This window comes from Scheffersomyces coipomensis (genome assembly GCF_036884675.1).
Source record: "Scheffersomyces coipomensis strain NRRL Y-17651 chromosome Unknown DFJ63scaffold_9, whole genome shotgun sequence".
NCBI lineage: Eukaryota > Fungi > Ascomycota > Pichiomycetes > Serinales > Debaryomycetaceae > Scheffersomyces > Scheffersomyces coipomensis.
Genome location: NW_027042900.1, coordinates 316,854 through 343,193, shown reverse-complemented (window position 1 = coordinate 343,193; position 26,340 = coordinate 316,854). Strand labels below are relative to the sequence as shown.

Sequence of the window (26,340 nt, the reverse complement as noted above, 5' to 3'; positions counted from 1 at the left end):
TCCTATCCTTGAGGGATTTTAAGCAAGTAAAAAGAAGTAAACTGTAATTCATGTTTTCTTTTTTTTTTTAACTCTGCTAAAATTTCTTTCGTTTAACACTGCAATTTATGCATCTCAATTGTTAACCGAAATTTTGGGGAAATTAACCATAAATTTTATAGTCAGAAAGGAATGGGAATTGGGAATTGGGAATGGGAAAAGGAGTTGACAACACAAGGTGAGCAATGACATTAATGAAACTTGTAATCACTAAACAATAAAATGTAACATTGACATTCATTATCATCACTGGTTTTTTAGTTAGATGTCGTGTACTGCATATATCGATCTGACAGTTCTTTCATCTGTCTCTACAGTCTGTCTGTCAGTCTAGCTATTTCATTTCATATTATTATAACAAAGATTGGGATGTACTCTACAACAATATCATTATCAAGGTAATGATAATCCCTAATATGAAATTTTCAATCATGGTTATATCGATCCATAATCTCTCTCTGTTTCTATCCTCCGTATATTCTCCCTCCCCATGTTTTTAAAGGATACCTCACTATAAATTCTAAAAAAATATCAACTTTATTTACCACTTTCTAATTACAAACCTTACGGAAAAAGTAAACATATAAGTCAACAACAACCAGAAATTGTGTTATTAACAACACCTCGTATCGTATTCAATACAGATAACACTGGCAACACATACCCCGTACTTAAGGTATAAATTGTAAATATAGATAATCTTTCTAACAGCATTCTACGGCTCCACGGCATCAAGTCACCCATTCAAAAACTTTTAGCGCAAAAAAGATTTATATAGATTAGATTTTAAACATTATTCATTCATACATACATACATAAAATTAACTTACGAATATTTTTAGTGCTGTCAAAATCGAAATGGGGGACCTTCTGAGTAGAAGAGGGGGAAAACATAGTTTAAAGCTTTATAACAAAGACTAAAACTATTACGTCACGTAATATTGTTTATAATATCTAACCTGTATTCTATCAATGGTTAATCTCATCTCATTCTCGTCAATTGGACTCCTCTTCTCCTATATGTTTACTTCTGAGACATATATAGTTTCCAATTTATTGTGGAGAATTTTGATGATGGTACCCTATTGTCCTATTGTTTGAATTCTCCCTAATCTGTAGCTTTGTTTTCCATTTACAGAATTGACAGCACAGTTGTTTCTTTATTCTTCATATTCTGTACCGTTGTACAATCAACCCCCTCTACTTTACCGTCTGACACTCCTCATTTTCTCAAAATCCATCTACACTTCTACATTATCATATAACTGATTATTAGTTTGATATTAGTAATTTTTTATGCTATTACAATTTCAATTATACATATTCTTATACAAATTCTATATGTAACAAATATGAATAATTGAAATCCATCATCATCATCATCTCCTCTATCCTATCCCTAGCTTAATATATTATCAAATTCATCTAAATTCTCTAATTCATCTTGTTGACCAATTCTTCTTAAAATCTCCTTCTTAGAACTTTCTTGAATATAACCATCAATCAATAATTCATCTAAAATATGATAAGCCTTTTCAAACCCAAAGATAATATCTAATTCACATACATTTCCAAAGAATCGATCCATTTGTTCAACAAATCGATGAATAATCTCTAATCCAATCAATTCATTATCCTCACTATCAATCCCAATTATGAAAAACAAAGATGCATATCGTTTATATATGATCTTGATATCTCTATATTCAATCACATTACACATCTTAGGTCTTCTACTTAATATTAACGTTGATAATTCTCGAGTTATCTTGGCTTTTTCCTTTTGTGAATTGGTTTGATACCATTTCGATAGTCTTACTTTCCCTTGTCTTGATAAAAGGTATAAAAACTGTATAGCCATGATTGTAGTGGTTGTTATGGGTATTTATATAGATTGATTGACTGGTTCTGGGGGGTACTAGTTGTAGTTATGGTTAATGATTGATATCGCTGTTGATCTCGTAACTCACCTTTTGTCATTTTTTTGTTCGTGTTGTTTTGATATTTTTAATGAAAATGCAAAAAAAAACTCCTGTATATAAATTATTTACTGAGAAATGTAAAAATTAATCTATTTGCAATTGTATATATATATACATATCTTATTTAATAAAGATCATTCCATAGTTCCCATGGTTGATTTTAAAAATTGAATATGTTCATGAATCTCTTTACATAGATTCAGTCGATTTACTTTTTTAAATGTTTCTAATTCAATTTTTAAATCACATAATAAGAATTTCATATTTGTCCATTGAACATATTCAAAATCATAACCGGTTCGAACTTTCATACCAGTTCCATATAATCTTATTCTATTCCCTGATTCTTTATCAATGATTTTATTTTCGGTTTTTAATTTCCAAGGATTTAATTTAGGAAAATTTGAATGAACAAATAAAATTCGAGGACCATTTTCAATTAATGGATCCTTTTTCTTTAAAAATTCCCAATTAGCAGGATTCTTAATATTTAAAGTCCATTGTTTTGAATATTCATAATCTTCAACAGGATCATATTGTCCCATTCCTGTACCAATGAATTCATTCTTACTATTGAAATATCCAAACGCATTTAAAAACTTTGAAACTTGATAAAATGGTTTTTGTAATGCAACAGTAGCAGCTAAAAATGTTTCTTTATCTCCTTCACCATCTGAACCTTGTGAAAATAAGGGATAAAAATAATCAGGTCCATAAAGATTATAATATAATGCAAGTAATAAAGCTTTGTTATGAGACTTTTTGGAAATCATTAATTGACCTGATTCACTAGTAGGATCAGGAATAGCACCTTTTCTTTGATGAAGTGGAATACGTTTTAAATTTAATTTTTTGGGTGTACCAGATCTACGAATACGTAAAAATGATTCACTCTCTTGTTCTTCTTGGTAATCATCATAATCTCCATAAAATACGTCCCCTTCATCATCTTTATTCTCGCCTCCATCTTTATTGTCTTCATTTTCATATAATATAGGAGGTGAATCATAAGGAATATAAGCTCCATTAACTTCATCATATTTAGGTAATAATTCAGTATGACTTATTTCAATACCCGCTATTTTATAATAAATAGGTGATGTAGCACGTCTCCAAAAATCAGGCCAAACAATTAATCCATGATCTGTAAATGGTTCACTTGAAAATAAATAATCCGGTTTATGAACTGGAATATTATCACTATCTAATAATAAAACATTTTCAAAACTCAGTAATAATATAGCTAAAGCTTTATATTGATAACCTTTAAATTTGAATTTATTAATAATATTTTCTTTCTTATTTGAAGTAGTTGAATCTCTCATTTGTTTTTCTTTATTATTTTCTTCATTATCTATGATTTCTTCTGGTTCTTCATTTTGTTCCAGATCCATATCATCAGGATCTCGTAATGCATAAGGTAAATAGATACATCTAGCACCTAAGGCAGGATAGATTCTTGCACAAATATCTAATTCATATTCATCTAATTGAGGAATAAGAATTTCAATTGGTAAAGCAGAACCCATAGCTCTAACTGATTTAACTGATAAAAGAGTTAACCAATTAAATGAACCACCTCCAACAAATACTATCCCATCCCCTTTATAAACTCCTGGAGGAGCTTGATCAGCAAGATTTGCTACTAAATTAGCATGAGAATCGGTCATTGATTTTAATTCATTATCATCGATTTGTAAGAATTGATTTAAATATGATTCACTAAAGATGATTCGTTCTTCATCTTGATCTTGAGTTATAATATCTTCAGCATTAGAACTCTTTTTTATTCTGACGGGTTTTGATTTTTTGGCAAGAGGATTTCTATGGGATGTATCATATCTTGCATGATAGATTCTTTTTGAAGTTAAATAATTATTCAAAGGTGGTACTTGAGGTCTATTATCATAAAAATCTTGAAATATTTGTTGAAAATAATTATATCTTGTTTTACTATTAATTTTTTTCATAGAATCCTTTATGATTCTTATTTTTCGAATATCTTCTTGCTTTTTAAGTTCTCGTTGTTCAGGAGTTAATTCGATTTTTTTATCTTGTTCTTGTTGTTCCTTTTGTTCTTCATCATATTCATTTTGTTGTAAAGTTTCTATAACATCTCCTGGATTTTGATTTTGATTTTGATTTTGATTTTGATTTTTATCATGATTATTTTTATTATTATTAGTGTTATTATTGGTATTATTGGTAGAGGATGATTTTTTGGGATTACCGTCCTTATCAACTTGATTATCTTGACCAGTAATGAAATATGTTATATAAGATATCAGTTTTAATACTAACGATTCTAGATAATTTTTATCATTGGTAAGATCATCAATCAAATTACTAGTTGGAGAATCTGCATTGGTAGTTGATTCAGTTCCAGAATGATGCAGTAATGCCAAATTAGGTACTATTATGAAATATGCTATCACTATGAAGATTATTAAGGAATATAATAAGGAAAACTTATGTCTTCGACGTAGAAATGATTTTATTCTTAATGATATGGTCATTAACATGATGTGAATTGAGTAATGAGTAAATGCAATATGAAATGGAATGAATGAAGATACATAGGTCTGGGTGAACTTTTTTGACACAAGTCGTTGTTAACTAATGTGATGCAATTGGGGAAGTTTGGGTTACGCGATTATATAATAATAATTGTTTGATATTAGTGGTGGTGGTTGTTATTATTATTATGATTGTGTTTCTCCACTAGAACAGTTGAACCCAGCGATGAAGATGAATCGATGATAGATGATGGATGATATATACAAAGAAGAAGTGGACTTGTGACCAACGCTATTTCCAATTAAGAAGACACCGTACACAATCGCTAATTTTTTTTTGATTTGTATCACAATCAGGAAATTAAAAATTTTTAAATCTTTACCATTTAATGATAACTGGCCCTGTATAATAATTGTTTACTGTAAAAACTTTGCGTGTGGGATAATTATTTTATTTTTTGTCTGCTGGTGTTTTTTTTTGCTTAACGTGTGCGCCCAGAGGGACTGAATGTGTTAATTTTTCATCTAAGGGCGGGCGAGCAAGAGTATACAAGGGGGATGGACGATAAGAGATGAGAAGAGAGGGGGGTGGTTGTAAATTGATCAACAAATCTGTCTTGTCTTTACAGCAACTGTAGCATACACGAAGCAAGAGCGAATGACACAATCGAATGTTTAGATTTTGTTTTCAACATGGCTAATGTCGCTTGTGGTAACGTTAGATCTTTCTTTTTCAAAATTCGTATCGTCAACAATTCGAAGAAAACAAAAACACATTTTACGAGTCCTTTCCTTGCATTAATATAAACAATACAATTTATGCTAATTTTGATGTCAAATTAGTCAGATGCGTATCTGTATTATGTATATTAATTTATGCACCTCCTTCCCTATCCGTTTCCTACCTTATTTAAAAAATACTATAATCTATATCTATCTATAACTTTAATTCGTATTAGGGACAATTCTCATAACCACCCATCTATCTATAATCCATTAATGACATTTAAAAAATGATTAGTACAACTTAAATCAGTAAAGCTAAAATCATCATCTTGATTACAAGAACATTTATTATTAATGAACATAAGGGATGATTTGGGACATTGTAAATATGGTTTATGATAATAACCTATATCTCCAAACCAATGTAAATCTGATTTTTTTAAAGAAATGGCAATAGCCAATGAATGAATAGGGGCATCCCCCCATCTTTCATAAAAGAATCCACCTTTATAATCAAAAAATGTAAATAATTTCTCATATGCATCACTGGTAAATAATGAGAAATCGCCGATTTCAAAATTTGTCCAGAAATGACATAAATTATATGTATTTGATGATTGATTTTGAATTAATTTCATTAATTCATTCAGATTATATTGATTCTCATCATCATCATACATGGTTATAAATTGTTGAAAATCACTCCATAAACTAGGAATGGTATTTTCATATTCAAACATAGTTAATGTGAAACCATACTTTTTGTGATTACTATGCATGAATTCAAATACATCATAATTAATATCACAATATAATTTTATCCCGGGTTCAATTCTCCAATAATATTGATATGGCTTAACTAATTCATGTTTATAAAAGAATCCCGAGAAGAATCGACACATCTTTCGATACGAAATTGAATCTCCATATACTATATCTCTCATATCTTGATTTAAAGCAAGATCAAATCGATCTAAATCGATAAATTGAGGTATTTCCCAATGTTCAGCGGGGATCGATCCAAAATTGATGGTTCCAAATGGTATGAATGATGAAATTAAATATATGAATTCATTAGTAAATTTCTCATCATTAAGAAATGTATAATCATAATGGAAATTTTTATTAAATCGATCTTCAACATTTTGAATGGTTTCTAATATATCTATTAAATCTGAATTTCGACATAAGATTAAAAACGTCGCCTTTTCTCTATGATATAAGTTTGTTTCATTAATGTATTTATGAATTATGAATTTCTGATTAATCTGCTCTGGAGATATATTATCGATTAATTCATCAATTTTAATCATATTCTCTTGATTTGACCGTTGAAAATCCCATCCATATTCATAATCGTAAACCACATCATTTATAATATGAGATTCATTTTTTGAACTCGTTATATTAATCGAATCATGAATTATGTACCCCTGAAATTCATCTTCCAGTATATATTGTCGACGAGTGAAATATTGATAAACCACAAATGATAAAAGTATTACGATGGATGGTGATAGCACCATAGCATAGTGCCTCGACAATCTATTCGCTATGTTGACCATCACCTATATATATTATTCATTAATTATTAACGTTGATTTCCCAGTGAACATCGCGTATGAAATGCGATTTCATCTGTGTTTTTTTGGGTTGCTCTCGTTAATTGAATGGACTACTTTGAAAAAAGAGATCAGTAGCGGGAAAGATCTCAGTAATTTAAAGTTTGTAGGGAGATCAATTAGGGAACTTTTTTTTCTTGGCCAGCTACAGTAATGTTAGAGAAGTCAATAAGGTAAGTTTAAATCATTACCATAAGTTTTTATAATTAGAATAACGTTAAAACGCAATTAACCGTTAATGGTATGATTAACTATATGAAAATGTTCATACTATCTATAAATAGACTTTATTAAGAGTACATGCTGCAAATAGTATATAGCCAATCATATGAAAAACCGATTCAATACATATCTTGCCCACATGCCAAGTGATGTAAATCTTCTATTGAGGCTATGTTAGGTTAATGATTTATGAATATTATTATCTATTGGATATCGTTTATGATGGTATTCCATACTATTGTTTCAATAATTTTAAAAAACAGCGACATGTGATTAAATCCGCATGACTTATCAGGTGACCATAAATCTTGTCTTATGACACAAAATTAATGAGGTGCAAAAAATCAAAAAAAGAAAGCAGAGAAAAAGAACAACAACACAAAAGAAAACCACTAAAAAAAGAAATGCTTTTAGGGGAGGCCCACAGGGACCTTATTTTAATTAAAGCCAGCAACAACGTGAATGGCTTCATCGGTATTAAATTTCAGATTTATTCACTATCCCCACCCCTCACTAGTTTCATCAAACACCCGACGCATGTTTCGACATATAATGAATGGTGTTGAATTGTGTCATTGTGTTGTGGGTGGGTGGGTGGATCTGTATCTGTTTGTTGAGTTCTTGTAGTGGCCTGGTGGGTTATCGGTAAATTAGATAGTTTTTCTTAGCCAGAATTTCTCATATTGTCACTAATTTTGGCTGTGCCTACAAAATTTTAATTATAATTAAGTTCAGTATAGAAGTCTGTGGGGGGAAAGACAGTGACGACTATAATTAAGTGGCTCAGTAATGTTTTGATTTATTTGTGGTTGGTGGTGGTAGTGGTAGTGATAGTGGTAGTGGTAGTGTTAGTGGAGATTGAAGTAAATTTACGTAATTCCCTTTCCATCCGTTGCCATCCTTTACTACACATTCACCACCACCACTATCAGTGATAATACATCACCATGTTTGCTTTTGATTTGATTATCGTTTCGTTTCGTTACTTTCTTTCTTTTTCTCATAATCATTTACTCACCACGTTTCTATTTATTCGATTTCAGTTTTTTAGATTCTTCTTTCTCTTTCACTTTCTATTTCTGGTCGATTGGTGTTGTTGTTGTTATTTATGTCTTTTTTTTACATCCAACCCATCATGTCAATTATCATCTCTCATCTGGTTGCACTGTTCTAATTAAAATCATCAAGCTTTATTTTCAATTTAGGGGATATTTCTTAACCTACATTCTTTAACTTTATCTACTCTACAGTAGTAAGCACTACCTCTATATACGTCTACATCTTCTTCCTTGTGTATCTATATAACCAAATGCTGTAAATTCATTTTATTGTCATAAATCGAATCGGTTATCTCAAAATTGTAATACAAAAACAGCGAGAAAACAAAAATTAGGCAGCGGTTAATGCAGAAAAATAGACACAGCAGAAGAAGAGCGAAGAAGAAAAAGACTGAGACACACAGAAAGAGCCTGGAAGCAGCAGAGAGACCATCTTTAAAAAAAATCTATACCAAAACAAAAATAAATAAAAATGTAAATATCTTTCTTTCCTCTACCATCCTTCGATTCACTTCCTTATTTACAATTTCATATCACCTTTAAAATAACTGAACCATAGTTACCTTCCTTGCCATTGCCCATCCTTTCCCTCAATCTTTCATTCGATTTACACTAGACTACTGTTCCTATCGTATACAAGTCATTTTTCTTTATCTTTGTACTATAAATTACTATAACTGCTACTGTTGTTTATTATTAGACTAAACTGTCTGAAACTAATCTAGCATCCTTTTAATCCTTATAGCAATCATATATACTTACAGCTGAACCTACCTGCTCCTCCTTTTGTTTTTGCTCCATATCATTCATACCATTTTCCCCCTCCAGGTCTAATCAAATCAATTCTAATTTAGAAATCCCACATTGTGTGCTATATTCTTCAAACCTTTTATGTCGCCAATAACATCCATAATATCTCCTTCCTGTTGTTGTTTTACTTATATTACTATTCCTATTAGTGCAACCAGTTTGACTTTATGAGATAATAACCCCCCCTTATGTATACATCCTATCCTATCAAAGCATAATCTATTATAAAAAAAGATCATTAGCTAATCAAAATGGAACAAACTACCATACATCAACCATCTACTTCTCCTGTACCTTTTCCTGACTTACAAGTTCTGCATCTGCATCCTCATCCTCATAACAATCAACAATCTCATCCATTTCTTCAACCTCCAGAACCAACCATATCAAATCATTCATCAACTTCTGATTTAACTTTAACTACTGCATCAATCTCAGGTAGAAAAGCTGCTCGTTCTCTTCGATTGTTTAGAAATGTACCTAATGTAAATGAAGAACTTCCTCATTTATCATCCTTGGATATTTCTGAAGATAGTGATATTGTTCATGAAAATTCCCATACTACATCTCCTATCAATACTACTGTAAACATTAATACAGCAAATATACCAACTACTACCACTATCAGTCCTTTAAATACAATCACAACGCCATCAAACATACCTTATACAGATAAAATAATAGATCATCAACCTATAGATTTAGAACCAGTTTCTTCTGCAACTTATTTTCCTCATACTCCTGCCGATCAAAAATCGAATGATATTTTCGATCCTTTACTTAGTCCAACCAATTCACAGCATTCAAGTCATTTTCATGATCCACTTTCATCAACTCATAGTCATCAACATCCTCATCATAAACCACATCATCGTGCTTCTATCCCTCATACTCAGCATTTAACTGCAAATGTGGAATTTGATCATTCTTCAAATGGTGATATTACTAATATTCTTAATAATGAAAGCACTACTACCAATATAACCACAACTACTTCTTCAACTACATCCAGTAGAAAAACTACTGTTAAAACTTTTAATGAACTTGAAGGTCGACAACCAGTTAAGAAAAGTATAGTAGAAATTGAAAAGACAATCGTTAGCTTTTCAAGATCTTCATCACCTGTGTTGGAGATAAACCATCATTCAGACGAAGTGATTCCTCGCTCACATTCACACCACAACCACCACCACCACCATAATCATCATCATCATCAGAAACTTGAAGAAGAAATTCCAAAAAACATTTCTCAACCATCTCAATCTCAACTTCATTCACCTCAATTGAATGAATCATTTCCATTAGCGGTGGAATTAAGACCATTCAAAAATAAAGTTGGAGGTCATACTGCTATTTTCAGTTTTTCAAAACGTGCTGTTTGTAAAGCTTTAATGAATAGAGAAAATTTGTTTTATGAAACTGTTGAATTAAGACATCCTGAATTATTAAATTTCATGCCTAAATATATTGGAGTTTTAAATGTCAGATATTCGAGTTTAATCAATGAAAATGAAAATGACATTGAAAATGATACCGAGATTAATAATGAAAATGTTGATATTGTAGATCAATTAACAGCTGTAAATACCATTAATAATGAAAGTTCTGATCCAAAGAATACTACTCACGTTCCAACATTAAAGAAGGTAAAATCAATTTCAAAATGCCATTCTAAAGGCATAGATATTCGCGGTCATCACCATCATCATTCCATAGCTGATATTGATGATGCAGAAGAATTACCAGAAGTTGTGTTGGATGATAATAAGCATATAATTCCGGATTCCTTATGGCATCAATACTCCAATTCAATACCTTCTTCAGTTCCAGATTCATTTGTAAATAGACAAAATGGTTTAAATGATGCTATAAGTAATAGTTTCCATAATAGTCTTCATAATGGTTCAGTATCTTCATCTATTAACTCTCCTAGATTAAACGGTAATGTTAATAATATTGGTTCTACTACTATTAATACTGATTTACAAGTTCAAGTTTTACAAGAAGTCTTTCAACCTACCCTTAAATTACATAGTAGTACTGGTTTAAATAATAGTGTTACTGCTATTAATCCAAATGATGAGATCTTTGCTATGGATGATGATGAAAGTAAACAGTTTCTGGATTTTTCAGTTGTATCTTCACCAAGTTTACAACCTATCGCCAATAACAACAACAGTATCAGTGAAAATACAGAAGCTACAAGCAGTAACAGTAGCAATAATAATAATAATGAATTATCATCATCAATTACGGCAGGACCAGTATTAAGAAAACATACCAGATTTGAAAGATTTATATTATTAGAAGATTTAACTACCAATATGCAAAAGCCATGTGTGTTGGATTTAAAAATGGGTACGAGACAATATGGGATTGAAGCCAGTGAATCAAAACAAAAATCTCAACGTCGGAAATGTTTATCAACTACATCGAGAAAATTAGGTGTTAGAGTTTGTGGATTACAAATTTTTAAACGCGGTGGTGGTCATTTAGTTAAGGATAAATATTTTGGGAGAAGAATTAGGATTGGAATTCAATTTTGTAAAATATTATCTAAATTCTTATACAATGGTAACGATAACTATTCCATCTTGAGTAAAATCCCACCTTTGATTGATCAATTAGAAGAGTTATATTCCATATTTTCAAAATTAATTGGTTATAGAATGTATGGATCTTCAATTTTATTAATGTATGATGGTGTTGGTGATGCTAATGATACTATCAAAGTTCGTATCATTGATTTTGCTCAATCAGATATCTCGGATCAAGATGAAAATATTAATGCCAGTATTCCACCATATCATCCTAGTTTACCCGATTTAGGTTATTTAAGAGGTTTAACTTCATTAATTGCCTATTTCAAATTGATATTTAAAATTGTAAGTCAAGGTTTTGAATATATTGATTCAAATCAAGCATTTAAAGTCTTACAAGATCATAAATCTCAATTCAGTGGACAAAATGAATGGCTTGATAGTTATGCTGAAAATGAAGATGATGAAGATGAAGAAGATAATGATCAAGATCCATTCAATATCACATATCCAACTTATCTTTATGAAGATGATGAAGGTATTTCAGAATAGGTAGTTGGTCATTACTACCTACTCATGTATATAAAAAGAAATTTCGTGGTTTTTAAATATTTAAGTTTTACTTCTTTGATTTTCTTTGCTCTATGTATATTATATTTAATTCTGCAATATAAAATAATAATAATAATAATAATTAAAAAAAGTCTATAAGTCTCTATTTAGAGAATGCATAAGGAGATTGATCAGTAAAGATATCGATCGCCTCAATTGGTCTGATTATTGGTTCATTCCAATACCAAGATAATGAAAACGTACAAATAACTAGAATAATCAGGGTTAAATAACAACTAATGAAATTATCCCAATCGAATTTCCAAATATTGATTAGGCCATTACTAAAGATGATCAAGATGATATTTATAATGGCAAACCAATTCAACCATTTCAATTTGATTGATGATTTAAAATTCAAATGGTTATAGTTTAAATTATTAAATTTCAAAATCTTAAGGAATCGAAGATAACAAATCAGGATGAATAACCACATTATCAAACCTGAAGTAGCACATAGATTAATCAATAATTTGAATAAGATCTCTATCGTTTTATATTTTGAAAATAATGATATGAGGCCAATACTAGATGTTAGCAATATGGCAGGATAAGGAACTCCATGAGAATCGGTAATACTTAAGAATTCAAACATATGTGGAGGAGCATCCAAGTCTGACTCAGATTCAATTATTGAAATCAAGCAACGAGATCCAAAGTAAATGTTTGAATTTGCCGCTGATAACATACATATAATGATAATTGAATTGAACGTACCTAAGATGAAGGACGATGAACTTATACCACAGTTTATCAAACCTATCAAGAATGGAGATGAGAAGATATCATTGTTATCATTGGTTAAGTTTGGATCATCGCATTTGATTAATATGGTTAATAAGAATAATGTTAACATATAGAACACCACAATTCTAACAAGGATGTACTTGATAGCTTTTGGTAAGCTTGTATGAGCATCCTTGATTTCACCAGAACATATGGCTATTGATTCTATTGATTGAAAAGTAAAACAACTGGATACCAATGTACTTAATATGTTGACTGCCTTTGATTGGATTGGATTTTTGATGATATGAATAGTATCAATTCCCCAGATTAACTTTCTATCCCAATTTTTAAACCCAATGTTGTTATGCAATATAAGATAAATACTGATAAAGATCCAACAAATGATGAATAAAACTTTAAGAATAGATATCATAAATTCGATTTCTCCATAGTAGTTCACAGGAAATAAATTAAACAAGGTTAGGATTAACCAGATACTGAAGATAATTAAGATTGGATTATCCTGGATGAATTGAAACTCCCAAAACGTTAACATTTCATAAATCAATGATAACTCTAATGCCAAAGTGATAGACCAACTAATCCAGTAAATGATATTAATCGATAACCCTATACTATTTGATAAGAATTTAAATTGAAATTGACATATAGACCCATTAATCGGCATGAAACAGGACATTTCACCAACTGATTGTATTATGGTATAGCATATGATACTGATATATGCATAAGATAGCAAACTTATGATAGGACCAGTTACTAACTGAGATCGTACTCCTATGAATAATCCAGTACCTATGATACCACCTAGACTTATCATTTCTATATGTCTTGATTGAAGTAATCTCTTGGTATGTACATGTTGATGATGTTCTTCATACTGCTGATGTTGCCCTTGAACCTCACTCAGCACAAGCAAATGTGATGTTTCATCTACCATATCATATCACTCTTTCCTATTGATCAAACTTGATATCGTTACAGGTCATACCTTTAACTGGTGAAAATTTACGATTTACCCCATATTTACCACAAAACCAAAATGGTTTACTTGTCCGGGTAAATTTTAAAAACTTTGAATTGTCCGCAAGTAAGACGACGCTCCGTATCCGTCATTTGTTTATTGTTTACTGACTCTACATTTTACTACAGCAATAAATATAATGGGACAATTTCAGGTTTTGAGGATTTTTAAACCAGTGTAAAACGATAATTATATATTTAAAGAATTGTAACTAATAATAAGGATATAAAGGCAAGCCAAGACAAGTTTATACAATTGACAAACACGTAAAAATAAGAGCTTTGTCAATTGAACTAGCTGATAAAAACAAATAGAAGAAAAAAAAGGTAGAAAGAAAGAAAGAACGAAACAACCGTAAACTTAAAAGTAATACAAGTGAAAACAAATTAGTAAATAAATATTAATCATGAATGAATGAAAATATAAAAATGGTATATGGAACATAAATCATTAGATCATTTTTTTGATTTTCTTACTTTGTTGGGTAATAATATGATTTATAAATTGATAGAGTGATTAATCTTCCCTTCTCTACTGTTCTTTTCGTTTCTAGCTTTGATTTAAACCTTTCATCAACTTTGTGGATCTTTTCAACTAATTTTTTTTTTTTTTCATTTTCAATTTTAGAGATTTTTCAACCTGGGAAGCAAAGTGCAAACCATTAAAACAACTTATACGTCTTAAGCTTATTTAGAACCAAAATGTTCTTCGTATAAACCTTGGAGAGTAGCTAAATGTTCAGAAAATTGATCATAAACAGCGGTTTCAACAACAGCGAAATATTGGAAGAGTTGATGGATGTATGGATAAACATAGGTGACAAAAGCATCTTGAACAGAAACAAGTTTTTCATGGATACCATATTCAATGAATAATGGATGAGAATGAACGTGTTCATCTAAGAAAGCTTGAGTTTGAACAATGTATGGATGAACGTAACCAGCAGCAGTATCCAAAACTTCACATGCTTGACTGTGATGGTGAGATAATGGATGGAGAACTGATTCAGCAGCATGTTCAAAGGAAGTTTCTTTTAACTCAACACATTTGTAGTTGTATAAATAAATGGTATAGAATAAAAGGAATGATGCAACAAAGCATTTGATTTTTGCAAATAAAGCCATTTTGGTAAAACTAAGTTGATTTGATCTAGGGGTTAAGTTGGAATCAATTGAATCGTTCACTGATACTTCTGAAATTCAACTGAAAAGGAATATATGATTAACCTCTTAAACTAAATTGCAATAAGCTTAAAGAAGAAAGAAACAGATATAAAGTCGTCGTGGCGAACAGTTTTAAATTTATAAATTTGAATTTGAAAAATGACTTTTTGACTTTTGGGTATTTTTAAGAATAATAAAAGGGCACGTGATGGAATTTGTTTTCAAAAAAATTTAAATGACTGTGATAAATTAGAAATTCCTGTACATAAGTCTGCATTTATTATGTTTGTTATGACATTTCCTAATTGGGAAATAATGTTGTTAAATTGCAAAAAATTGAAGTTAATGGTAGCTTTTGTTGTGATTTCGACCTAAAATGTAGTAATGAGTTATTCAGTATGTGAGTGAAGATAGTGTTTGATAAATTAAATGCATAAATGAATTTGTTTTACTCTCAAATTAAGGGATTGATTTTCATTGTGTTGATGCTCGTAGATTCTTGAAAATTTTATTAATCGTCTTGCTTCTTGCTTCTTAAGTTTTAAGCATCATCATATATCATTACAGTTGGTCAATATGTCTACATTTATGGATAAAGAAAATCCTCAAACTCCAACTAGGTTGCATACCAGAAAATCATACTCAATCTTGACTCCTGTGTCTAATGTATCTTCGTATTCACCTAATTTAAAATCACTTAATGCCTCCAAACTTGAGAAAGAAAGAATCATAAGTGAATCAACTGGATTAGTTAAATTCTCATTAGCATCGAATTCAGCATCTGCAAATGGATCTCCAAATAGGTCAAATACTTCAAGTACACTTTCAAGTCCAAAGAAATTAGGTTTACCAGTTTATATCCCTATACAAGAAAAACCTGAACAACCACAAGTTGAATTAAAACCAACTACTGCATTGAATAATTCCCAAACTGATTATCATCAAATTGAGCAAGAGTTGCTAGATCAGTATACCCAAAAGCAAAAGGAATTGTTAAAGTTTGAAAAACAAATTGAATTGGTTAAATTTGAATTATTAGAGATTTCAACTAAATTAGAAAATTGTAAAAGAGAAGAACGAATCCAAAACTTAAAAGATAGAAATAATCATGAAACTGATTTCTATAAACAGATCCATTCTCAAACTACTGCTCAACTTAGTCAAATTAAAATCATTAAATCACCGCCTTCACTGCCATTGAAATTTAGCCAAAATTCAAATTTTCCTTCCATTGATGTCTTAAAGAAAAAAGCATCTTTCATAGTTGAAAAGAATTTCAAGAATGAATTGGAATCCGTCTCTAAAATGTTCAATACTAATACAACTGCATCGACTTCTCCAAATGAATTGTCTACAAAAACATCAAAATTCTTTAATGAAGTTTTAGAAAACTTTTCTCCAAAGAAGACAAATGAAAATCTTAATAAGATTAATAATACATTCAATAATACCATCAATAATATCCAAAAAAACATCTTATCGAAAAATTTCCCCATAAAGTCAATGACCCCAACTTCACTCTACAATGAAGAAGATTTAATCAACAGTTCATTTACTTTTGAAAATCTTTCCATGGATCATCATACAAATGATCACTTAAATGTCATTTACGAAACCAGTGATGTCACTGAAGATGATGATGATACCGGTATAAGTCGAAGTGAAATTGTTGATATTGACGATTATAATAGTTCATTCGAAGATGACGAATAGTTTTCTATAGCATAAAAAAATATCTATATCATTATATACATCTATAAATTCTTGCATAATACATCTGCCTTTTCAAGCATCATCTTCTAACCAACCTTTAGCTCTATCAACCGCTTTCTCCCAACGCTTCCAGATCTTTCTTCTATCGACATCAGGTAATTTGGCGGTGAATGTATTGTTGGCATCATCGTCACCATTTATTTTTTCAATCACATCATCTAAATCTTTCCAGACTCTATCTTGTTCATCTTTGAACGATAACCCAGCAGCAATGGCAGCTCCTAAGGCTGTACATTCTGAAATAGCTGCTCTTTTAACAGTCACACAAGGACCTAAAATATCAGCTTGAATTTGTAACACTTCATTGGCCTTTGACATACCACCATCAACCGCTAATTGACTTAATGGTTGGTTTTCATGTTGAGTATTTAATGCTTCTTCAAGGAAATCCCTAGATCCACCAGCATCTTCAGCCATGGCTCTTAAAATAGCACGAACTTGGAAACAAACCCCTTCTAAAGCAGCTCTAGCAATATGACTTGAACTGGTATATTGAGTCATACCAAAAATAGTACCTCTTGAACCACCATCCCAATATGGAGCATATAAACCTGAAAAGGCAGGAATGAATACCACACCCCCTGAATTACTAACTCTTGAAGCTAAGGGACCAATATCTTTTGCATCTTCGATTAACTTTAAATTATCTCTTAACCATTGAACAATCGATCCTGCCACAGCAATAGAACCTTCTAATGCATAATGTGGTTTTCCATCATCTCCCTTTAAGGTTGGGAACCAATAACCTAATGTGGTTAAAGTACCATGATTGGAGATTAATTTTCTTGTACCTGTGTTATATAAGAGGAAACAACCAGTACCATAAGTACATTTAGCTGACCCTGGTTTAACAGCCAATTGACCCACTAAGGATGCAGATTGATCACCAAGACAACCACAAATAGGAACACCACTGATGGTTTTAAGAATATCATAAGCTTCTTGGGTGATTTTGTTATGAAATCCTAAATTTGATAAATTAGGGGAATTGAAAGATCCATAAAATTCCGAACTGGAAACAATTTTAGGTAAATGGATTCTAGTTGGATCAATATCCCAGAAGTCTAATAATTCATCATCATAATCTTTAGTTTCAAGATCCATAAAATAAGTACGAGAAGCATTGGTAACATCGGATACGAAAGTCTTTTCTCTGGTTAAATGATAAATCAACCATGTATCAACTGTACCAAACATAAGATTACCTTCACCCTTTTCGTATTCTTCACGGATAGCATCATCATTATCTAATAACCATCTTAATTTTGATGCTGAGAAATATGTTGATAAAGGTAACCCAGTTTTTTGTTTTAATTCATCTTTTTTGGATTGATCTGTGATTCTTTCTAAATGTTGAATGATTTCTGAAGTTCTAGTATCAGTCCAAGTAATACCTCCACTTAAAGGTTTACCAGTTTTTCTATGCCAAACAATAGTAGTTTCTCTCATATTAGCAATCCCAATAGCTTTAACTTTATATTTAACTTTTAATTCTGGATTTTGATTGATTTTTCGAAGAGTTATTAAACATGCCACTAAACATTGAACTGCATTAGCTAAGATATGAACAGGCATACATTCTACCCAACCTGGTTGGGGAAATCTTAAAGTAGGACCCACACTTGCTTGATTATTTTCAATTTCAATATCATCAGTGATAGAAATGGCAATACCTTCTGCAGTGAAGATCGGTTCGTTGTGTCTCATTAAGGATGATCTTCTTCTGAATTGATCTGTGTTGGTTGATTCATCGGGAGCTTCCGATGCAGTGGTGGAATATTCAATTTGATGCTTAGCGAGCTCTTCACCATTCTGAGAGAATAAGATGGCTCTGGTAGATGTTGTACCTACATCGATAGTGGCAACCACTGGAATTGAAGGGGCATTTGAATTACGACGAACCATGGTATGCTGATTTTATATGAAAGGGTAATAAAAGGAATAATTAGTATGAAATGAATAAATTAATGAATAATAGCAAATTAACGATTAAATAGCAAAAACCACAATAAAGAAGCAAAAAAATGAAAAGAAGACAAAATATAAAATCTAAACCAATTGAAGTATATCTAACAGTCTAATAGTGAAATTCCCCAAGTTACAACGATGTTATGGCTAAAAATTATTTGTAAAAGTGGAATAATAAAACTAAGAAATCTTAATTAGTATTTATAGCTTAATAAAAAAAATTTGATAGCCTTGCCTATTTCCTTTTACGGATTTCTGAAAGAAGTAACTGAGAGAAAAACTTTATGGGGAAAATCCAAACTGCAATAGTTAATTGCACTTTCAAGGTTGCATTCTCGGAATAATTTAATTTCAGTAAGTTTTGATTTTGATTTAGTATATTTATAATTTTGGAGGTGCAAAGGTACAGAATGATTTGTTGCCTTAGAGGTTCGAGTAGTTAATACGATACACAAAGACTGGTTAATAATGGGATTCAATAAGGTTAGTGTGGATCTGCAATCACACTAATTTGGAGTATAGAACATTGAGCGAGGAAAGTAATTATAGCTAAAGACCAAACTCAACAAATATTTTAGTTATGAATAATGATTAGATCCATGTGTGTAAACCAATTGTCTTAATCATGTCATAACTATTATTGATCGTATTGAAAAATATATTCATATTGGAACAATGTAATTTGACTAGTTCTACATAGGTAAAAATAACCCACATTACACAAAAGCTTAATCTAAAGTGGGGATTGAATAATAAATGAACAGGTTGATGGTTGAATAAGAGGACGATATCGATTGTTGGCATCCTACTACAATACCACAACTCCTGCGGACTTCCACGTAATTGGTTGTTTTGGAGTATCGTAAATGGATGTGCCTTTTGAATCGTTCGTTAGATGTTTAAACCTTTTTGTGGTTTAAAACAAACAACCATTCTAGACCGATCGATCAGAATTTGCAATTATGGTTGAGTATTTTTGCATTATGCCGATTGTTAAATATATATATAAATGGCATTATGTTTGTGAGAACTGACCGTGGATTGGTTTCATCTACTCTTGTAACTGGTAATCAGATATCTTAAGAGTAATAATACCGAGATAAGAAATTTCTTGATCCTGAAATCAAGGAAAGAAGTAAGCTAAGATTCTAGTTTGGGAGATTTGTTTGCTGATCCGGTTTCTCAATCGATAAATTTACTTTCATAAATCATGATATTTGAAACTTAAGATGAGGCTTTACATATTAAACTTCAAAAGCGGCTTAACTTGATATATTAATAGTAACTAATTTTATTAATGATGCAAAAAAAATGCAAAACTCAAACTTGATCTAAAATATTCATCTTGCACCATAATTAACCTTTCTAGAAAGTTCCAAATATCTAAATCTGTTCATTCTGAGATATTTCCACCTATTTATATCTCTCATTTAAATCTAATGACACTCAGACCATCTTCAACTCGTATAGAAACTCTATATTTAATCCTAAGAAAAATAGAGCCATCCTGTATATAACTGGTTTGTGGTCAAATATAATTAACAGCTGTACAATAAGTATCATTAGTTACGTAAAACAAGGTGAGATGATCTGAATGATCTTCACGAACCATCACAATCCTATACAACATATGATTCAACATCAGTAGAACTGAATCCAAGTGAAAACTGTACTCTATCAATGTTAAACCATACATTAAAGTTGTTAAAAAACGTGTGAGTATCATCGGTACGGCTGTAAAAAAGATATCTTCCTCTGATAATTTCCTTAATAAAATCTTCACCATGTGATGATGTTCTATCTCCAATATGATATCTCTTACCATTGACCATTACAACACCAGAAAATATTTCCAACTCTAAATGCCTTACTTAGTCTTTGTGCTTCAACTACTAAGAAGCAGATCATCATATTCCTAAGCTAGTTGTACAAATTATCATCATCATTTCCTGCATACAAAAATAATAACAACTCATTTTTTTTTTTTTTTTTTTTTTGGTTTAAAAAGTGATTGATTGATTTGGTTGGCAATTTGTAACAGTTGGCAACATATATATCCTCATCAGCTACTCAATCATACGCTTTCAGTTTTTGACAATCAATCCAATCTGTTCATACTACTTGGATATTTGATTATAGACATACACGAAGCTCATTGTCAGAGGAAAAGATACTAGGATTAAAATGGCTGGATTTAGCAAGTTCAACTTGTTGCTTATAACAGGTATCATCGGGTACCTTACTTACACACTAACATACATTTGTCCTATCAATGATGTCAATTCATTTCAAGCATCATCAACAACCACAAGATTAACCCCATTACTCCATCATACTTGTGAATTTAGTCATCAATATTTGAAACCGGTGTTTCACTCCACAATCTTACCAAATTATCAACAATATATTGAACCAAGTTTACATCAACTTGATGAATCATTCAATGTTCAACAGAATTTTGACAAGGTTAAGGTTTCAGTGGAAGAATTGAGTACCAAGTTAGAATTACAAGAAAAGTTCCAAGTTGTAGCTGATAAATCTCAAGTGGTTATCAGTGCCGTTGATTCTTATGTTTCAACTGTAATCTATCCTCAACTTATTCTTACCCTTGAAGTCAGTTCTCAACATTTGAAACTTTATTATCAATTATTATCAGTTCAAGTTCACAATCTTATTTCAGTTATTCATGTCTACATTGTTGATTCTGGTGTTTTAGAATATGTTGATAATGGATTAACTCAATTAAAATCAATTAAATTCATTGCTGATTTAACTCAATCTTATAATAATTTTGTTCAAACTTTAATCAATACTAAATCATCATTTAAATTTCATGAAAAATCTGAATTCATCAAACAAGAATTTAAAAATTTAGTTAAATTCAATGAAACTAGAAACAAGATTAAATCTTCAACTAAATTTAAACAAACCAAGAAAAATATCGTTGAATTGGTTAAAGATATTTTAAGCAAAGTTTCTAAAGAAAAGAAACTCCCAATTGACAAAGATGTACCAGAAGAAAAGAAAGAAGTTATTGTTGATGATGTTGTTGAAGAAGTTTCTGATTATTCTGACGAAGAACCTGAAACTGTTCTTTTAACTTCAACTGTTACTGTTACTAATGAAGAATCATCAACCGGGGAACCATCAGTTAATAAAGAAATTGAACATATCAATCAAGAATTAGAACGTTGGGAAGCAAAAGTTAACAAGACTTTACAATTAGCCACACATAATCTTGAAGTTGAAACTGAACCATTTGTTAATGAAACCATTGAAACCATCAAAGTATTGATTACTGATGTTTTCACTCAATTACATAAAGATTCTCATAGTAATTATAAACTCTTACATCAAAAAATTATCAATATCAATAGAGATTATGAACATATCAAACTGACCCATGATACTGATTTTCAAACTGTCACTAGACAAGAAATCAGAGACGATATTAAAAAAGGTCATGAAATCTTTGAAGAAGGTATGGCTGAAATCCAAAAGATTTTAATTGATAATCATGAACTTGTGATCATTGAATATTATAAAGTCATTCAAGATACCATTGATATTTTAGAATCATTTTCCGAATCAACTTTTAAAGAATTTTCTAATAATTTATCAACTTTGATTGAATCATTAGAAGAAAGTGATAGTGATGTTACCTGGAAATTCTGGAAGAAATTTCATAAAATAAAGGAAGAAGTATTTGAATTCAGAGATCTTATCTATGATGGCGCTGAACAATTTAATTATAACAATGGAAATGTAACCACTGAATTTGATGATGTTATTGGATTAAAGGTGTGGAATGAATTCGTCAAGAATATCGAATTCCATATGAATTACGTTAACAGAGATAATGATGATTATCTTAAAGTAATAAGAGCTCAAGCGAATGTTGCTTTCCAAGCTAGAGAAGAGATTGTACGTGAATTACTTGCAGCAAAGGCTGCCGCTGAAAAGCCAATTGAACGTATTGAAGAATCTCACGAACATGTTGAAGCTGTACCTGAAGAAAAAGTGCCTGTTGAAAAAAGTGAAGAATCTGCTTCTGAAGTTCCAGTACAGGATGCGGAACCTGTTGTCGAAGAAGAAATAAAGGATGACGAAGAAAAAGTTAATGAAGAAGTGGTAGAAGAAGCAGTGCCAGAGGAAGAAGCTCAAGAAAAAGAAGTAGAAGAAGAAGTTCCAGAAGCAGTTGAGGAAAAGGAAGAAGAAGTTCCAGTAGAAACTGAACAAAAGGAAGAAGAAGTTGTAGTAGAAGCTGAAGAAAAGGAAGAAGAAGTTCCAGAAGCAGCTGAAGAGGAAGTGGAGGAAGAAGTTCCAGAAGAAGTCGAAGAGAAGAAACTGGAAGACGTAAAGGAAGAAGAAGCTGAAGAAATACCTGCTGAAAAAGTCGAAGAAGAAACCGAACAACCAATCGAAGTTCCAGAAGAAGATATTCCTGAGCAACCTCAACCAGAAGGAGAGGGACTGTCAGAGGAAACTGACGGTGAATCAGTTTTTGAATCAGAAAATTCAGATTAAGAAATTGAGAGCTTTGAAGAGAACTATTCATCAAGGATATGAACATGATTGAAGAATCCTCCTCCCTATCATCATCAAGTTTGCTTTTTTTCTAATGAATCTAACAATGTTCAATAATTTATACCTCCCTCCCTCCCTCCTGTAACATTTATATTTATCTTTATTATTGAAGTGATTAGATTGCAAAAAAAAATTAAATAATTTTAAGACAAGTAAATATTATTATTACTTTGGTCATACCCAAATTTTTTATAGACATTTATACTATTGTTCATATGCTACTCTACGTCAGATCCTATATCGAGGATTATTATTATATACAACGATCCAATAAATTCATACACATATTAAAAAAAAATGAATGACGTAATTTCAAATCTCTATATATATACCTACAATATACGTTTGATACAAAATCCAACAAATCTATATCGAGTCATGTCAATTGAACTCAATGACCATTAGTTGTCTGAGTTCATTGATCTATTAGCTTCCACGTGAGCTTGATATATAGATAATTGGGATGGTTTGTATAACGGGTTGTAAATCAAATCACTCAAATTGTGAGATCTTGAGGGGTTTTTGTAAATTGTGCCTAAAAGAAAAATTAAAGTTTACAAAACCACAAATAAAAATATAGTGAGTCTGGGGCGTGGTCTATATATATAAAGCCTTACCGAGTGACGTACGATAATAAATTTGAAAATGAATGTATCAAGTCAACAACAACAAGAGCTTTCATTAGCTAGTTAGATGTCTTTCTCTGTAGACGAAGAATTGCCTCCCTACCCTCATGATGAAGACTATGATGATAGTCATCTAGATGAGAAAGAGTCATATGAAGGTGAAACTGTCGCGGAATCATTTGATGAAACTTTAGATAATGCCGATGATGTACACGGCTGGAAATTTATGATTTGTGCTAAGACTTTTGATCGATTGACTGTGTTTACTTCAAAGAGCTCTATTCAAAAGTATCTTTCCCTTAAAGATGAGCCTCAAAATTCAAAAGCTAGAGATAGTCAATTTGATGGAATTGGTGTACCATTATTTTGGGTTAAGAATCATAAATTTTCAATTTCAAATATGATAACTATTTATAAATATTATATCAATCATGATACATTCCATCAAAAGGGGTTTAATCCCGAAACTGATTATTTCCAATTCTGTCATGTGAGTCAAAGTTCTCATGCTCAATATAGAACTTATGTGCTTAAATTTACCCCAGATCCTAAAAATTCCAACCTTGATTTTGAACTTGTACTATATGCTCATTATATCGTTCCAGTTATAGATTATGAATACAAAGGAAAATTCTATAGATGGATTTATGGTTATTCAACTAAGGAATTGAGATATACTTATAGTCATTACTTATTAGATGATAATCAACATTGTATAGCTCGTCATGTTGATAAATCAATTAATAAGATTGACTTTGAAAAGTCAAAGGATAATCCTTTACTTCAAGGATATATGAAGAAATTATTCAATAAGAGAGATAAATATCCTCGAGATGAATATTATTCAAGTGTGAACCTTGGTACTCTTGAAGAAAAACGAAAACGTATACGTATTGGAAGCTATAAACTTGACACTGATTTTGAACTCCAAGATACCAATTATAATGTTGCTAAACCAATTGATTATTATAGTATCAATTCAGTAGATTTACAAACATCAACTTATGTTTGTATGGCAATCCTTTTGAAAAGATCAGAAGATATCAAAAAACATAGAGAAGAACATAAACGAAGAAGAAAGAGTTTCGAAGCGGTCAACAACGTGTTATCAAATTCAATTTAGGATCTAGATCTATCTAATAATAATCCCCTTTAGTGTGTTATTTCTTATTTAAGTAACTACTTGTGTAATGTGTGTATATATAAATAAAGACTAATGTAATATTAAGTCAATTGACAGTTAATTAATTATTGCAAAAATTAATGCCATGCTCGCACGTGACGATTAAAAATTGAAATATTTTTAGAGTTTAGTAGGACGTATAGAACAGTTCAATTTTAGAAAGGAAGGAAATCGTATAATCAGTACCTTTTGTTGAATAATAGGGGTAAATAACCATTGGACGACAATCTTGGATTAATTTAACTGATTAGATTTGATTTTATTGTATTGACATAATTTGAGATTAATCAATTTAGATTATTGCAACTAATTTAATTATATTAATTGATTGATTAATTGATTTATTGATTGATTAATTTCAGATATCTCTTAATTTGGCATATTGCGTTCTTGGGGGTCGTGGGTAAAGAACATCTCTATTATAATTAGATTCGCAATTTAATTATGTAATAATAAGTTGAATAATTTTCAATTATGTTCAATTCGTTTCGTTTAGTTTAGTCTAGGTAATTTGTAGCTCTGATGAAATTGCAGACTTCTGGAACCTATTGTTAATGGTTTAAAAAAGTATAAGAGGAGCCAATTGGGTGAAGAGAAGCAGACCTTGAGGCGAATATCTTGAATAGGAGTTAGTACATGTGTTTGACGCTATCGGACCCATTCGTGGAGAAATCGAGAACCATGAAAAATTAAGCACTGATAAAGAGAGAGAGACAGAGAGGGGCATAATGATAAAGAGTGGGGAGTTGAAATTTTTAATCAAACCTAGTTATTGTGTTCAAAATTTAAAATTAAATATTGAATCCATTCACTTGGGAGGTAATTGAGAGAGAAGGGAGACCTAATTTAGAGTTGAAATGGGAGCTTTTTTATTATAAAATAGTCAATTTTTAGTCTTGATAGATAAGGAATTTCTCTGTCTGACCCTAGATTTTAATTTAATCTAATTTAATTTATTTTTTGTCTGATTTAATTGTTTAGCTTTATTATTAGAAGTAATTGTTGATTAGATTAGTTTGATTCCTTCTCTAGCCATTGAAACAGATTTCACTTCTTATAGTTGAATTAAAATTATGGATTGAGTGAAACATCGAGGAATTGATTTATATTTTCATTATTTTATTTAACATTTGCTCATA

The 26,340-nt window shown here is 30.8% G+C and overlaps 10 protein-coding genes across 10 annotated transcripts; 4 read left to right on the top strand and 6 right to left on the bottom strand. All coding sequences in view use genetic code 12, as the record gives it.

Annotated features, from left to right (window-relative positions):
* Positions 1 to 1,438: 1,438 nt before the first annotated feature.
* On the bottom strand, positions 1,439 to 1,900 carry DFJ63DRAFT_315913 (uncharacterized protein; the record flags this gene model as incomplete). The annotated part of the gene is made up of 1 exon (XM_064906641.1): positions 1,439 to 1,900. One exon carries the CDS (start codon positions 1,898 to 1,900, stop codon positions 1,439 to 1,441), a length of 462 nt encoding a protein of 153 aa, XP_064759416.1.
* Positions 1,901 to 2,155: 255 nt separating this feature from the next.
* MNN21 (alpha-1,2-mannosyltransferase MNN2) lies at positions 2,156 to 4,537 on the bottom strand (the record flags this gene model as incomplete). The annotated part of the gene is made up of 3 exons (XM_064905385.1): positions 2,156 to 2,914; positions 3,053 to 4,098; positions 4,279 to 4,537. 3 exons carry the CDS (start codon positions 4,535 to 4,537, stop codon positions 2,156 to 2,158), a joined length of 2,064 nt encoding a protein of 687 aa, XP_064759415.1.
* Positions 4,538 to 5,523: 986 nt separating this feature from the next.
* On the bottom strand, positions 5,524 to 6,789 carry MNT3 (Mnt3p; the record flags this gene model as incomplete). The annotated part of the gene is made up of 1 exon (XM_064908628.1): positions 5,524 to 6,789. The coding sequence occupies one exon, from the start codon at positions 6,787 to 6,789 to the stop codon at positions 5,524 to 5,526; it is 1,266 nt and encodes a 421-aa protein (XP_064759414.1).
* A 2,437-nt stretch (positions 6,790 to 9,226) lies between these two features.
* KCS1 (inositol polyphosphate kinase) lies at positions 9,227 to 12,067 on the top strand (the record flags this gene model as incomplete). Its single annotated transcript, XM_064907574.1, has 2 exons — positions 9,227 to 10,129; positions 10,193 to 12,067. The coding sequence occupies 2 exons, from the start codon at positions 9,227 to 9,229 to the stop codon at positions 12,065 to 12,067; spliced, it is 2,778 nt and encodes a 925-aa protein (XP_064759413.1).
* Positions 12,068 to 12,148: 81 nt separating this feature from the next.
* Positions 12,149 to 14,202, bottom strand: LYP1 (Lyp1p). The gene has a single exon (XM_064904538.1). It carries the CDS (start codon positions 13,815 to 13,817, stop codon positions 12,231 to 12,233), a length of 1,587 nt encoding a protein of 528 aa, XP_064759412.1. The 5' UTR covers positions 13,818 to 14,202; the 3' UTR covers positions 12,149 to 12,230.
* A 385-nt stretch (positions 14,203 to 14,587) lies between these two features.
* DFJ63DRAFT_337993 (uncharacterized protein) lies at positions 14,588 to 15,025 on the bottom strand (the record flags this gene model as incomplete). The annotated part of the gene is made up of 1 exon (XM_064908627.1): positions 14,588 to 15,025. The coding sequence occupies one exon, from the start codon at positions 15,023 to 15,025 to the stop codon at positions 14,588 to 14,590; it is 438 nt and encodes a 145-aa protein (XP_064759411.1).
* A 298-nt stretch (positions 15,026 to 15,323) lies between these two features.
* DFJ63DRAFT_257951 (uncharacterized protein) lies at positions 15,324 to 16,813 on the top strand. Its single transcript, XM_064904535.1, has one exon. It carries the CDS (start codon positions 15,641 to 15,643, stop codon positions 16,775 to 16,777), a length of 1,137 nt encoding a protein of 378 aa, XP_064759410.1. The 5' UTR covers positions 15,324 to 15,640; the 3' UTR covers positions 16,778 to 16,813.
* A 36-nt stretch (positions 16,814 to 16,849) lies between these two features.
* On the bottom strand, positions 16,850 to 18,742 carry GUT1 (glycerol kinase; the record flags this gene model as incomplete). The annotated part of the gene is made up of 1 exon (XM_064907571.1): positions 16,850 to 18,742. One exon carries the CDS (start codon positions 18,740 to 18,742, stop codon positions 16,850 to 16,852), a length of 1,893 nt encoding a protein of 630 aa, XP_064759409.1.
* A 2,247-nt stretch (positions 18,743 to 20,989) lies between these two features.
* Positions 20,990 to 23,332, top strand: DFJ63DRAFT_315906 (uncharacterized protein; the record flags this gene model as incomplete). Its single annotated transcript, XM_064906640.1, has 1 exon — positions 20,990 to 23,332. One exon carries the CDS (start codon positions 20,990 to 20,992, stop codon positions 23,330 to 23,332), a length of 2,343 nt encoding a protein of 780 aa, XP_064759408.1.
* Positions 23,333 to 23,625: 293 nt separating this feature from the next.
* On the top strand, positions 23,626 to 25,242 carry DFJ63DRAFT_257955 (uncharacterized protein). The gene has a single exon (XM_064904536.1). It carries the CDS (start codon positions 24,086 to 24,088, stop codon positions 25,139 to 25,141), a length of 1,056 nt encoding a protein of 351 aa, XP_064759407.1. The 5' UTR covers positions 23,626 to 24,085; the 3' UTR covers positions 25,142 to 25,242.
* The last annotated feature ends 1,098 nt before the right edge of the window (positions 25,243 to 26,340 follow it).